At 42.8% G+C, this 13452-nt stretch overlaps 1 protein-coding gene across 1 annotated transcript in view; it reads left to right on the top strand.

The window, feature by feature from the left end:
• The window catches only part of GABBR2 (gamma-aminobutyric acid type B receptor subunit 2), a 984392-nt gene that overhangs the window by 483541 nt on the left and 487399 nt on the right, over positions 1-13452 (top strand). Inside the window, 1 exon segment of the mRNA XM_006021507.2 lies at positions 12786-12977. Coding sequence (XP_006021569.1) covers positions 12786-12977 — 192 coding nt within the window.

Raw genomic sequence — 13452 nt, 5'->3', positions numbered from 1 at the left:
TCATGACCCCCACCACCACAAACTAATACTATGTGTGTATATCTCCAGTTTCACTGGAACAAAGGCAGACAGAAATGTGTCCATTTAGGGCTAGAAGCCAGTGGCTTGCAAATGCACTCTGCAGATAAGAACTTGAAACTAATGAGAGCGAGCTTTGTTTTCTTTTATAGGGCTTGATGGGATGATAAGCTTTGTGTTCTGATAAGCTCCCTGCTGGCTTGCTTGCTTCAAAGCCCACAATCTATCAGTGTTCAATAGGGGGCAGAGAGAAGTGTGAGAAATGACCTGGTTTGCAGTGAATGCAACCTGTGAGTGCTGTCAGCTTGGTGCAGACAGTACAAAGAAGCAGGGAGAGGGAGATCACTCCCTACCCCTTGAGTGGCAAGTTGAGGAAAAGCCTGGTGAGGGCTGCTTCCCCCTCCAGGCACACACTGGCTGGGGACTGTGCAGACCAAAGTGGGGGTTTAAAGCACTCCCTAATCATAGCATCATGGGCAACTGGTGCCACCTTAATCAGGGGGAGCATGTGCCGCCTCAGTGACCAGTCAGTGACCGGGGGGGGGGCGGTTCCCTCACAGCAAAACTTACCAATGATGAGCAGCCACGCTACTCCCCAAAGGGGCCACAGTGCTCCCGGAAGTGGCTGTGGCACTTCCAGAAGTGGCCTACATCTGGTGCTCTCACTCCCTGGCCAGAGCTTGCAGGGCAGGCACTGGAACTCCTGCCTGCCGCCCCCCTCCCATCACCTAAGCAGGAAGTGTGGCCTGACAGGGGGTGCACCCCCGTGCACCGACTATGCGTTGCCACTGCATAGCGTCCTGCTGGGGCCTGGCCATGCCCCACCTCCTCAGTTCAGCACTATGGAAGGGAAGGGAGGACTCGCTCTAGCACCCCTCCCCCCTGACTTCTAGCCTGAACCACTGCAGGCATATGCTTGCAGTTCCTGATTCAAAACGGAATGTCTATCCACTTGCAAATCAGTTCAGTCTCTGCAGGTTAGACTAACCTGCAAAGGTTGAACCAATTCAGGCTTGAACTTTTTGAATGTCTGTGCCTAGACAAGGAGAAGCAGAGGGAGGCAGGAGGAGAGCAGTCTGAAACAGACAAGGCATTTGCTCCTGACAGGGACAGTTTGGGCTTGGGGGACCAAGGATTCTTCCTGCTGTTTTTCTATTAACCAATAAAAGTTGTTTAAAATATAGCTGCCTGTGTCACTGCATGTGATTTTGGGTGCATTCCATCCCTTTGAAGAAGCAAGGTCCTTCTCCAAGAACTAAACCAGAAGGTAGCACTCTGAAGGAGGCCAGGGACCAGAAATCCAGATCTAAAGGACCCTCTGTATGTTCAAGTAAAGGTGCAATGGTGTCTAATTCATGATCCACACATTAATGCCTTTTGCCATGCCCCATGTACATGGCAGAAGCACAATTGTGGGATTGCACATTAGATCCCATCATGCCTTATTGCTGGTGCACCAGGAACTTGGGATTGTGATGGAGCATAAAAATGAAAAGTTTCCTAAACTAGCCCTTTGCAATTGGTGTTCTTTACCATGCCAGCCCAGTAGATAGGGTGAGAGCTTGGGACAGATTCAATTTAACTTACTGGAGGGAAAATTTTCCCTGGGAAAATTTAAATTTTTCAGAAGTTTCATTTTCTGTCAAAACTATTGATGGAAAATTCCCAGTCATGCCCTCTTGAATTCATAGGTATATATCAGAGTAACTGCATGAATCTAAAAACTGAGCTTTAGTAGGTTAAATTGATGCAATCATCTGGCTGGGAAGAAAATAAGGCAGCATATATTACATCAAGTTCAGCTCACATTCTCTAACTGGCTCTTTTGGGCCAATTGGAAAAATAAGATTTAAGCAGCATTACTGATAGTAAAACTAACTGAAATCCTTTAAGGTTTTGATGTTAATTCTCATGGCAATGAGATTTAGCTATTAAACTCCCATATTTCCTCCTCCCATTTTCCCTTTGATGCCTCCATTTTTGGTCACAGAGAAACAGTGACTTTCAAATGTGAAATGGACACATTTTCAAATGTGCCCATAGTAGAACCCTTAAGAATAAATTGTTTTTACTTCAGTAACATACTGAAATATCTGCATATCAAAGTATGCTTAAAATTTTCCAAAGCTCTTAAGTCCTTTATTCAATAATGTTGAGGGATCCAGAAAGTCAATGGGACTTATCCTTTTGAAAACGGGGCTTAGGTTTCTAGTAACTTTTAAACATTATGCCTATATTCATTTACATTGTTTTGAAAGGGTATGTACTGCAAATGTGTGACTCAGCTCATTATTGCTTCTGCATTCATTCAGCATTATGCAGATATGCTTTTCTGCAAGCAACAATTCCCATCTGATTAGTGAGAGGCACCATCATCTCTCACAAATTAGTTGACTTCCTTTTTATTTTTTTATTGGTATTTTCCACTATTTTTGTAGAAAATTGTGTAGATAAAAAATGTTGTACCGTTAAAGCGAGTGTGAAAGGTTCTTTAAGTTTTACTCATTCCCCCTTCCTTACACTAGCATAAGCAACAACTGAAACAGGGAAATGAGCAAAATATGGCTTACATTCATCCCATTTATCCCAACTGAAACACTCAAGAAAGAGAAAAGGTAAATCAGTTAGTAGTTCTGTCAGATAAATTTCCAAATATCTTCACAAAAAGTGAAATTAGGAGGTTTTGTTTTTGTTGTTGTTTAATCTGGAACAGACTTTCATTTCCACATGGATACAGGCTTATGGATGAAAACCAGTCCCTATTGACACGGGTGTTTTTCTTTGGGACTTGTGGGCCCCCACAATCTGTGCTTTTGAGAGTTTTACTCCTGACAGGGCCACCCATGCCAAATAGGTAAAAGGTTAGAGGCTAGATAAAAATTAGCGTTGTTCCCTCCAGATTTGTGCATGGGAGGGAGACTGTCCATCTCAGTCTACACAAGATAATCTTGTCATGGAAACAGAAGGAAGATCTCACCAATCACAGGCTCATATCCTTGCCACGCTAGGTAGTGCCGAGTGACCCACATGACAAGCACTAGCCCTGGGAACAGGTATCAACCCTTGTCCTGGTAAGAAGCTGGTATCTTGAGGTTTAGTCCACATTGCACATAAGATTTTGTAACATCCCTGTGATTCTGCAAGTTAGAAAGCTCAAATTCAGGAGAGAGGGAATGTTATTGACATTTTTAGGATGAGTAAGTATATACAGGAGCAAACTGTATCAAATTGAATAATAAGAAAATGATGATCTACTCAGGAGCCCCAGCTGGAGGAAAGGAAAAAATTGCCCTGTTCAAGTAATAAGACTGGGAACCAAAGAAGAGCAGAATAACGTGTCTGATGCTAGAGGTAGTGAGTAAAGATAAGCATCCAGTTCTACCCCCACCAAATAAATACCCTGAAGACAAAAACAATTTTTTAAAAATCCTACAGAATCTCATCTCATTAGCAGAGTCCAATAGAATGATATGTTCATCATCTAGGTTACTATGAATGCATAAGTAGGAACAGATCATTTACTAAGCAATATTATTGACATGGACGGAATTGATTTGTGCAGTGGGAATGGAGGACAACTTGTACAGACTTGCTAGTGAAATCATCTTTGTTAGACCCTGACTCCATGTGGCGCTCAACAGCTAGGGACACGACGATCCAATTCCCCATGGATCGTGTTACTCATTAGCCAGAGCAAGCAGGGAGCAAACACCAGCACACATTGCTTGCAACAGCTTTATTCAGAGTGGAGACAGCTTTGGAGTAGCTCCCAAAAAACAACAAACCAGGAAGCTGCATTGAACATTAGTCCTTTTCACATTTTATACACCTTGGTTCATACTTATTAACATTCACCCCGCCTATGTCCCTCCTTCGGTTCCACCCATTTCTCCTCCCATCTCAAGTTCCACCTCTGTTTACTGTTTGCTTCCTTAGCATGGTATTGCCTATGAATTCCATTCATTTACATGCCTCTCTGCTAAGAGTGCACGCGTAAGACTTTGACCTTCGCTTCTTTTGGTCACTTGCGGTTTCTCACTGGTTCTTTCTCGCTTTCTTGCTGACTTTAGCACCATCTCCAAGGCCATACTTCTGTTTTGTCTTGACGATAGCTGGTGGGCTGCATTCTATTTTTACTGAACACATCATGAACTTTGCACCCTATCTTTTTGTTAAGAATCCTCTTACTTAAACATTAGCCAAGTTAGTTGCTTTTAATATATCATCCAGCTTTGTGACCAGCGGCTTTTGCTGAGACACAGGAAAAAACTTTTATTCAGCTGCACACCCAGCACTCCCCAAAATTCGTATGTTTTTGGTAGTGGGAGGGCATTTTCCCCATAAAGAAGTTTGCAAAGAAAATTCAGGGTTGGGCACAGGCAGTGACTACCATCTCAGCATTGCCGCAAAGCAAATTAAATTAAAGGAATTACTTGCAAAGAAGGCAACCAAGAAAATGAACTCCTCCAGACTTATACGTCACTAAACAATAATGGAGTTTGAACTTCAGCCTTGAAACAAGTTTTCCAGCTTGAAAGATTTGGATTCCATCTTTGATATAGAAAAGACCCAAAGGACTACGTGAAGGACATCAGGACATGACTGAGAGCATACTGGGATTATTTAAGGGTAGGAAAGAAGAGATCACCAAGATCATATGGGATGCTGCTGCCGGGAGCAACCAGGCTGAACCTGCTCAGTGCTAATGAGCAAGAGGAAATTTAACAAATGGAAAAAAAGAACGAGCTAAATAGGAAAACATGCAGCAAGGAGAAGCAAACAAGCGTACATTGACAGACAGCCTCAGAAAGTGGAAGTGGCAGCCAAAAGGGGATTTGCAAACCCTATAGCACACTACAAAAAGGCTTGCAGATGATTTTGCCATAGCTACAAGAGAGGGACAAAACAAAACATGGAAACATCTCTACCATGCTGATGAGCATATTTAAAGATTATACATTATATAGTGTTTTCTGATGAAGTGCATGGCCTTGGGGATGAAATAAGTCTATATGCTTATCAGGAATACGCACATAACCAAACCTAATGTAATCAGTGCTCATTAAATACACAGCCCTGTCAGGCCTGTGATATTAGCTGCCCCCAAACTAAGTATTTCTCCTCATTTTCATGTCTTCCAGCAAGGCCACTATTAGTACCCTTGAAAATGAGGGGAACTAGTCAGCTTCAGGCCTGCTAATACGACAGCTTGAACAGTGGTGTATATTTAACAAGCATTGCTTACAGCAGCAGCAGTGCTGTGGTATTTCTAGCCCCCAAATTGATTCCAGCCCCTCATTTTCAATTGTTTCAATAGGATCCATGAACTTGTTAGAAACCTTGAAAATGAGGAGGCAGCAGCTGTGGAACTAACTTCTGTCATTTCTAAGGCTGAAGCCTTTTGACAGTTGCTTCTCTTTCATGGTTTCTGGCACAGTTACATGGAGTACAATTAGTAGCAAAATAGACAGTTGCAGTTATAGTTAGTATGAATTTAACTGGACTACAACTGAGTTGCAAAGCAGACAGTAAGTACTACAAGTGAGAGGCAAGTTCACATTGGCCACATTCTGATAATGCTGGATAGTAGGGCTGTGCAAAGCTTTGGTCGTTGATTCGATTTGGTGGCGATTTGGCCTGCTTTGGCAGCCAAATCTCCAAATCCAAATTGAATCAGGAGACCCTTTAATCTCTCCAAATCAAATCAGAACTCTCCGAATTGATTTAGAGAGATTTGGAGAGATTCGACAATTTGGACAGTAAGTAACATAGCTTTAAAGTTTTCATGAAGTTACAGTATTATTGTCAACTAATTTAAAGATTATTGCACAAAACCAAGGCAAGACTCAAAACAAATTAAAAAATGGAGGTGCTGGGATTGACTTCATAGTTAAAGTCATGTTCCAGTTTGCATTTAAAGCATGAATTCAGGGTCTTTGTAATATAAGAAAAGTAGAGCAGATCTTCTCAGACTTACATTACTTGCTAGTTTAAAGAGTTTTCTGAGAACCTACAAGTAATTGTCTTAATTGCATAAAGTGATTTTAAAACTGGATCCCTTTAAGCAATTTAATATCTTTGCCATTTTTTCCTTATTCTGATTCCTGAAGGTTCTTAACAAAATAACAGAGGCTCTTCCAACTTTCCATATAGTTAAAATTAATTGAAATCCCATGCATAACCTATATTTGAATATATCAGGTCGCATTTAAGCTAAGTTATTATAAACTGTTCTATCTAACTCTTCTGAGGCACAGTTATACATTATATTATATAGCCTGTAGGCAAAGAGTTAAATAGTAACCCTTAAATGAGCCATTCAAACATCAGACTTTTCAGTCTTTGTTCAGTAATTCAGGCTTTTCCTTTCTCCTGTGGATAGATTGCATGTGGCGGCTCTGTGTGTTATAATGATTTTGTGGTGCAAGGTTGCCTGAACAGTTACAGATGTTAAGAGTAGAGGCATGCAGAAACAAAAATTCAAATCCTGTTCCCAAGAAAGCTGAAAATTTTGGGTCAGAAGAACCAGCATTGCCAGGACAGCTCCATAACTGCCTGCCTGGCAAGCTGGGGAGCCCTGCCATACTCTAGGGGTGTTGAGCAGGACAGCCAGGGAGGCTGAAAGTATGCAATGGCTGATTTATACTGTTCTGATAATGCAAAGGAACTGTGAGCTCAGCTAACCTGGCTGTGCCTATGAATCTGCCCCTTAAGAGAGAACATGTATGAGAGGTGAGTGAACTTTGCTGCTACATGCCTCTGAATCCTTATCATAGGGAAGAGAGAACTTCAAATATGCTACGGCCTGGATCTCATATAGTCTTAATTTTGCTCAAAAGTGACAAGCAGGAGTGGGAAATTGGGTGAAAGCTGTGTTCTCAGCTTTGGGCTGCAAACACTAAAATGCATCCATTCTGATGGAATTGGAAAGTAAGAAAAGTAGGACTGGAAGGGACCTCAGGAGCTCATCTAGTCTAAACCCCAGTCTGAGACTGGATGGATCATCCCTATCCAAACCATCCCATATATGGGCTTGCTCAGCCCCCGTAAAATGCATCACTCCCTGAGGGAGCTTTATCTTTGGTACTCAGCCTGTTTTTTCTCAGGCTTCCCGCCCTGGAATCACAGCTGTCCAAGCACGTGCATGGGTTTCCATGAGCACGTGTACATAGCTTGCTGCAGAGCCTTGTCCCTAGAGAGCAAACACCCTGATTGAGCTTGCAAGCTCTGAGGAAACCCTTCAGCACCATTACAGACTCACCTCAGAACAGCCAATTGGCTTGGTCTGAGGGCATTTACTTGCCCTGTGAGACACGGATGTTCAGGATTTTGGTTTAAATCTAGCAGGAAAGGGATAATCATGGTTTCCCATATCCCAGAGGAAGTGCCCAACCTACTGGCTATTCTGAAGTCACCTCAGAAAACATTTTTGAAAAATCTTGGTTTTATCTCAAAATGGGACAGGAGCAGTTTTGAGCAACTGAACATCTTTGCAGTACAGGATAACTTTGCATCAGTCAGTTCTGCTTGAAGCTCACCTCTACCAGAGGTTTGGGGAAGGAATAATGAGACTCCAAGCTACAGGAGGATCTGAGGTATGCAAGAGGGCAAAGCACAGATGTTTAGCAGGATGGATGGGGGGTAGGGCAGGTGTGGGGGCTGCTGAGGCACAGAATTGATGTAGCCTGTGGAGGTGCATAATTTAACTATCCCTTTAAATAGTAATTTTCATGTCCCTTTGCTTTTTAACAAGGGCTGAAGGGCTTGTCTAACTGCAGATGCAGAGTACACTATTCCTAAACCCTAGTCCCAGATAGATGCCTAGTCCCAGATAGATGCCTATCCAACCTCTTCTTGAAAACCTCCAGTGAAAAAGGTTGATGCATGATCAAACTACCAAACAAAATTGTATTACTCCATGCAAATTTGTTGAGAACTGACAGCACCACAACAGTCTCAGCACAATTACAGCTCACCTCTGTCGTTCTTTCTACACTAGGACATGAACTTTCTAAGAGACCTGTCTGTCTTAATTTCTTTGTTTCTTTCTTTCTTGCTTCCTTGCTTGCTTGCTTTCACTCTAATATTTCAATCTCCTCTTCAAATTCCCCTGGAGATCCTTTTTAAGATTTTTTTTTAAAGGATTGTATTCTGTACCAGCAATATGTCCTATACTTATACGGGTTTCCCTCACCTTATTTGGGTTCTGTATGTGCAAATTCACTCTTATGCAATGACCATTTTTATACCAAAAATTCGTTATATGAGAGGTAAATTCACTCTTATGCAATCGGTGTGGTGGAAGTCCACAGTCAGCTGCTTTGTGCAGCGCATTGTGGGAGTGACACACACCAAAATATAATCTTCTGTGTCGATCTGTGCTCCTTGCTTGTTGTCTGCAACATGTTTCTGTAGTTGCCACCCCCACTATGATAGTGCCCTGTACTTGTGTGTACTGTCTGCTGTTGGTGAATACCAAAATTGTCTTGTAAAAGTGATAGAAATGGGTCTGGGGGTCTGTACAGTTGAGGTCTTGGGATGTATTCCTATTTGTTACATTGTAAAGTGGGTTCCCTTTATGTGAATTTGAGTTATGCACTGTTTTCCAGGAGCACATGTACAGCATAAAGCAAGGGAAACCTGTATATTCATATCCTGGATAATTCTTTTTTTCTAATCTCTGTCTACCCCATCTGTAAATATGGTACAGATGATAATGAAAAATTGTAAGAATTTTTTTCTTTATCAGAGTTTTGTTCACGTCTGTTAGGAGTGTATTTGTTTAAGGGTTTTATTCTACAGGCATCCGTGTCATCTCCTTAGCATGTCTTACATCTCAAATATTTCATGTATTTATGAGGAAGCAAAGCTTTTCTTGGTGCTTAAATGAGCACCAAGAAAATTAGGCAAGGGCCAGCTGTACTCGTGTATGTGTCCTTTAAAGTTTTTGAAAGGTGGCCACAGAGCTCCAGAATGGTGCCTGTGGAATGTGGTACTATTTGGAAGCACTTTGCTTCTGGTTACATCAGCGCAAGTCTGTGGAGCAGGATAGGGGACCCATAGGTCCTCCAGAATCCCACAGTGCTTTACTTCCCACCCCCTTTCCTTGGGGAAGGGAGAGATAGAGCGTAAGGTGAATATACCATGCTGAAAGGCAGCCCGCCCCCTGCCCCTTGACCCCACCATTGAGTCCTTGCACCCTGGCTACTGCTGCCCCCATCCTCTCTCTAATGGGAGGAGTAGTACTAAGCATGAGCTTGGCACTTGGGGCACAGCTGCTCTGGGCACTTAGGACACTGCTAGGGCCCTGCTGTTGCCAGGAGACTCTGCACTCCCCTTTCTGGTTAGTACTATGAGACCACTATGCCCCTCTGCTGTTGCAAGACCCATGTACCCCCACCACCCTGTGCCACTGCTGCAAGACCCCCATGCCTCCACTGCTGGATCCAGGATTTTGGCTCTACAGCCCCCAATTCCTGCATATCTCTCCACTGTGAAGGTATTTGGGTGGGGGGCACAAGAACAGAGGCTGAGCAGCCAGAGAGCACTTACTTAGCTTGGCTCTGCTGCCCTGCATCCCTTCCCATGGGGAGGGGGACTACAGCCATAGCTGTGTGAGATGGGACCTACAGAGCAGAACTGACAGTCCATTCTATTTCCCATTCCCATGGAGCTGAACTGCAGGTTGTTACTTCTCCTTGTTACCCCGAGCTGGAGAGCCTGCGGCATGCAGCCACCGCATTTTAAAACACTCTAGCTAGGGGAGAAGCCAGGGGCTATATGTGTGTTCAGGGGCTGAAATGGCCCATTTTTTAAACTTTTCCAAACCTGTTACACTTGGAAACATTTAAGATATTATGTCTGTTTCCACCCTAAGAAAAGCTTAGCAAAATTTTCAAAGATTAGCAAATTTTAACTGGAAAAATCCTTTTCATAATACCATATTTACCTGAATCCAAGATGACTCTGAATTTAAAATATCCCCCACCCACCCCAATAGATTAATAGATTCATAGACATTAGGGCTGGAAGGGACCTCAGAAGATCATCGAGTCCAGCCCCCTGCCCCAGGGGCAGGAAGTCAGCAGGGGTCATAGGATCCCAGCAAGATAAACATCCATATTTCTCTTTAAGGTGTTCAAAGTAGGTGCTTGAACCACCTCTGGCAGCAGTCTATTCCAGACCTTGGGGGTTCGGACAGTAAAGAAGTTCTTCCTTATGTCCAGCCTGAAACAGTCACGGAGGAGTTCATGACTGTTTGATCTTGTCATCCCTTGGGGTGCTCTGGTGAACAGACATTCCCCCAGATCCTGGTGAGCACCCCGGATAAACTTATAGGTGGCCACCAGATCGCCCCTGAGCCTGCACTTTTCCAGGCTGAAGAGTCCCCCAGTAATTAAATTATAACATGGAAAATATATACATTAAAAAAAATGTCCATGTACAGAATCTAATTATTGGCCGATTGTCTTAAAGTGAGGAGCAGACAATAAGGGGGCACAGATGGTGAGGCCGGTGGTCTCACACCCCTCTGAGGCTAGAAGACCATGACAGAGGTTTCAGACACCCCTGAGGCTGGGAGATTGCTGCAACTGAATCTCCTACCCATGGTGATCATGGCTGGGAGGACACTCAAGTGAGGGGGCTCCCAGCTGCAATTGCTTGTTTTTTGCCAGTACAGGGGGATCCCAGGATTATGCTCCTGTGCACTGGCAATAAGGTGAGATGGGATGTAATGAAGAATCCCACAATTAGACCTCTTGCCATGCATATGTGGCATGGCAGAAGGCGTGATTTTGTATGGATCACACATTAGATCCCACTGCGCTTTTACCTGCTCATGTAAAGGGGCCCTATATGTCTAAAAAACCCCAAACAAAACACTGTAAATGCATTGTCTGCTTTGTGTATGTTATATTTTTTAAGTAGATTGACATAGTGTTATTTTCTGTGTGTTAAATGAGTACTCAATATTTTTAAGAAAAGGATCAATATTATCTTAGTAAGTTCTGTATGGGAGAAGAATTACTATGACATGGCTGTCATGCTACCACATTTACTGTTAATTCATCCTCCTCAAAAAAGTACTACATAGGCCCAAATTCTCTTTTGCCTCCTTGCTACTTAGTATTTTTTATCCTATTTAAATTCTCTTTTGCCTCCTTGCTACTTAGTATGTGTTATCCTATTCCCCCCTGCCTCACTAGATTTGTTCTTCTGACATGCTGAGGAGCCATTATGTGCACCCAGGAAATGGCTCTCTCAATCAGTGCAATGAATACTGCAATAGACAGAAGGGTGCCCTTGTCTTTGGCCCCTACCTCTACCCCTCTACAGTGGTGTTTCTGTTTTGACTTTAATCATATTTTGATAAGAAGGATATACAATAGTAGGAGAAAGGTCAAGGGTCAGAACTACAGGCACCTTCCCTTCCCGGCGAGTGTCCTTCTCACTGAGCCCCAGTCTGCTGCTATTTGCTTAGTTCTTCTCTTGGCCAAACATCTTCCCCTTTTGGCTACCTAAAGCCTCAGCTTCAAGATGATGCTCTGGGCAATTCCTAGCCTGTGGCCTAGTGTTTAAACACTAAGCTGGGAATGAGTTAGGGGAGGTAAGTTTAATCCCCTGCTAAACTGGGAAGACTTTAAACCTAGGTGTTCTGCGTCCTGGGAAAGTCCTCCAGCCATTGCAGCATTGGGCTAAAGCAGGGTGTCAAACATCCAGCCCATGGAACTGGTCCATGAGGTCTGCCAGTGGCATGGTGGGCTACTGAAGGTTGAGGGTGTGTCCTACTGCAGAATTGGAGGTCCCTGACTCCAGTGAACATGGCCATCGGCGTTAGGTCCCCAGAATTGCACTGCTGCTGGAATGCAGTCCCACTGCAGTTGCTGCTGGCTCCCCAAAGATCTAGTCCAGGAGGAGCTCCCATCATCTGGATTCAACCAAGGACCTGGGTTGAGTTTGACACCCCTTGGCTAAAAGGTGGTGAAACAAGATTGCTCTAGACCATATTTGGTCTCTGCAGATCCCTTCTAAGCATGCTCAGAAGGACGAGACTAGTTGTGCAGGTGGAAACAGGATCTAAAATTTGTAACCATCAAAAATGCTTCTTATGAAACTATGCTTGGACGCTGACGCAGCATTTAGATACTTTTAGATGAAATAGTATTTGAGCCTTAATGTTTCTATACCAGTTACATTACAATCACAGCAAGGGCATTTTCAACACTGAATTGTTGACTTATTGGTTACAGGCTTATGATTCTTTGTTTTCATTCTCTCTCTAATTCTTCGTTTCAGTTTTTGGATGATTTAGCATGCTATTTCTTTAGCAATTTAGCATGAACTGTAGCAAAAGGCTATGTTCCCAGCTCTGATATAATGCATTTTATTGATAACAAGTGTGCTTAACCTGAGACAAATTACTATGACCTGGTGATTAATAAAGATATTTCACATTAGCAATACCTGCTTGTGTGTATGCGTGTGCATGTGCGAGAGAGAGTGTGTGTTCATGCTCCTATGTATCCATACTGATGTTTAATAGCACATTAGAAAAGACTGTTTATGGAATTGCTCCACTTCCATACTTTTCCCTTCCTGCTTTTTTTGTCATAGCAAATACTTTGTATCTTTTAATTTTTACATCAATTTATTAATTATGTAGAAAATTAAACAGGATTTTTTAATGTGTACCTGAGGGGTTTTCTAATCAGTAAGCTGCTAGATGTCTACTAACTTTCTTTTTTATTATTTTCTTTAATTTGTAGGCATATGATGAGGAGATGTATGGCAGTAAATATCAATGGATAATTCCTGGATGGTATGAAAGTTCCTGGTGGGAATCTTGGATTAATTCTTCGCAGTGTCTCAGGAAGAATCTTCTCACTGCCATGGAAGGTTACATTGGAGTGGATTTTGAACCCCTTAGTTCAAAAGTGATAAAGACCATATCAGGAAGGGTTAGTGTCCTTTTCCCCACAATGTTTGTATAGCATTTAAAAATATTCCTACTACTGTCCATATTGTTTTGCCACCCAGTTGTTTAAAATGTGATAACTACAAGGAGAACCCCTGTAGGATTTGGATTTTGTGCCTTTAGATATCTTCAGTGGCCATAAAAGTGAGGGAGTTATGTGTATCTCCAAATAACTCATATACAGCAACCCTTCATCTTCTCTGTTCACTCTCCTGTGGATTTGAGATGCTTTGCCATGTTCCATAACCTTCATTCTCTGTTGTCTTCTTGCATTCATTTTACTTTCCTCCACCCATAAGTGGACTCCAGACTCTCATTCCCTTACCTTCTGCCCCTTTTCGCATGCACAGTGGGACTCCTGCTTTCTTTCTCTTGGTATGTATTCTCAAGGGGAAATAAGTGTCTGAAAGTTGTTCTTGTGGGCCAGAAAATTTTCTGGAGGCACTCATATGGAGGAA

The sequence above is a fragment of the Alligator sinensis genome, unplaced genomic scaffold (genome assembly GCF_000455745.1).
Source record: "Alligator sinensis unplaced genomic scaffold, ASM45574v1 scaffold386_1, whole genome shotgun sequence".
NCBI classification, from domain to species: Eukaryota; Metazoa; Chordata; order Crocodylia; family Alligatoridae; genus Alligator; species Alligator sinensis.
Note: the sequence above shows the minus strand (reverse complement) of the source record. Positions and strands in the feature narration are given on the sequence as shown.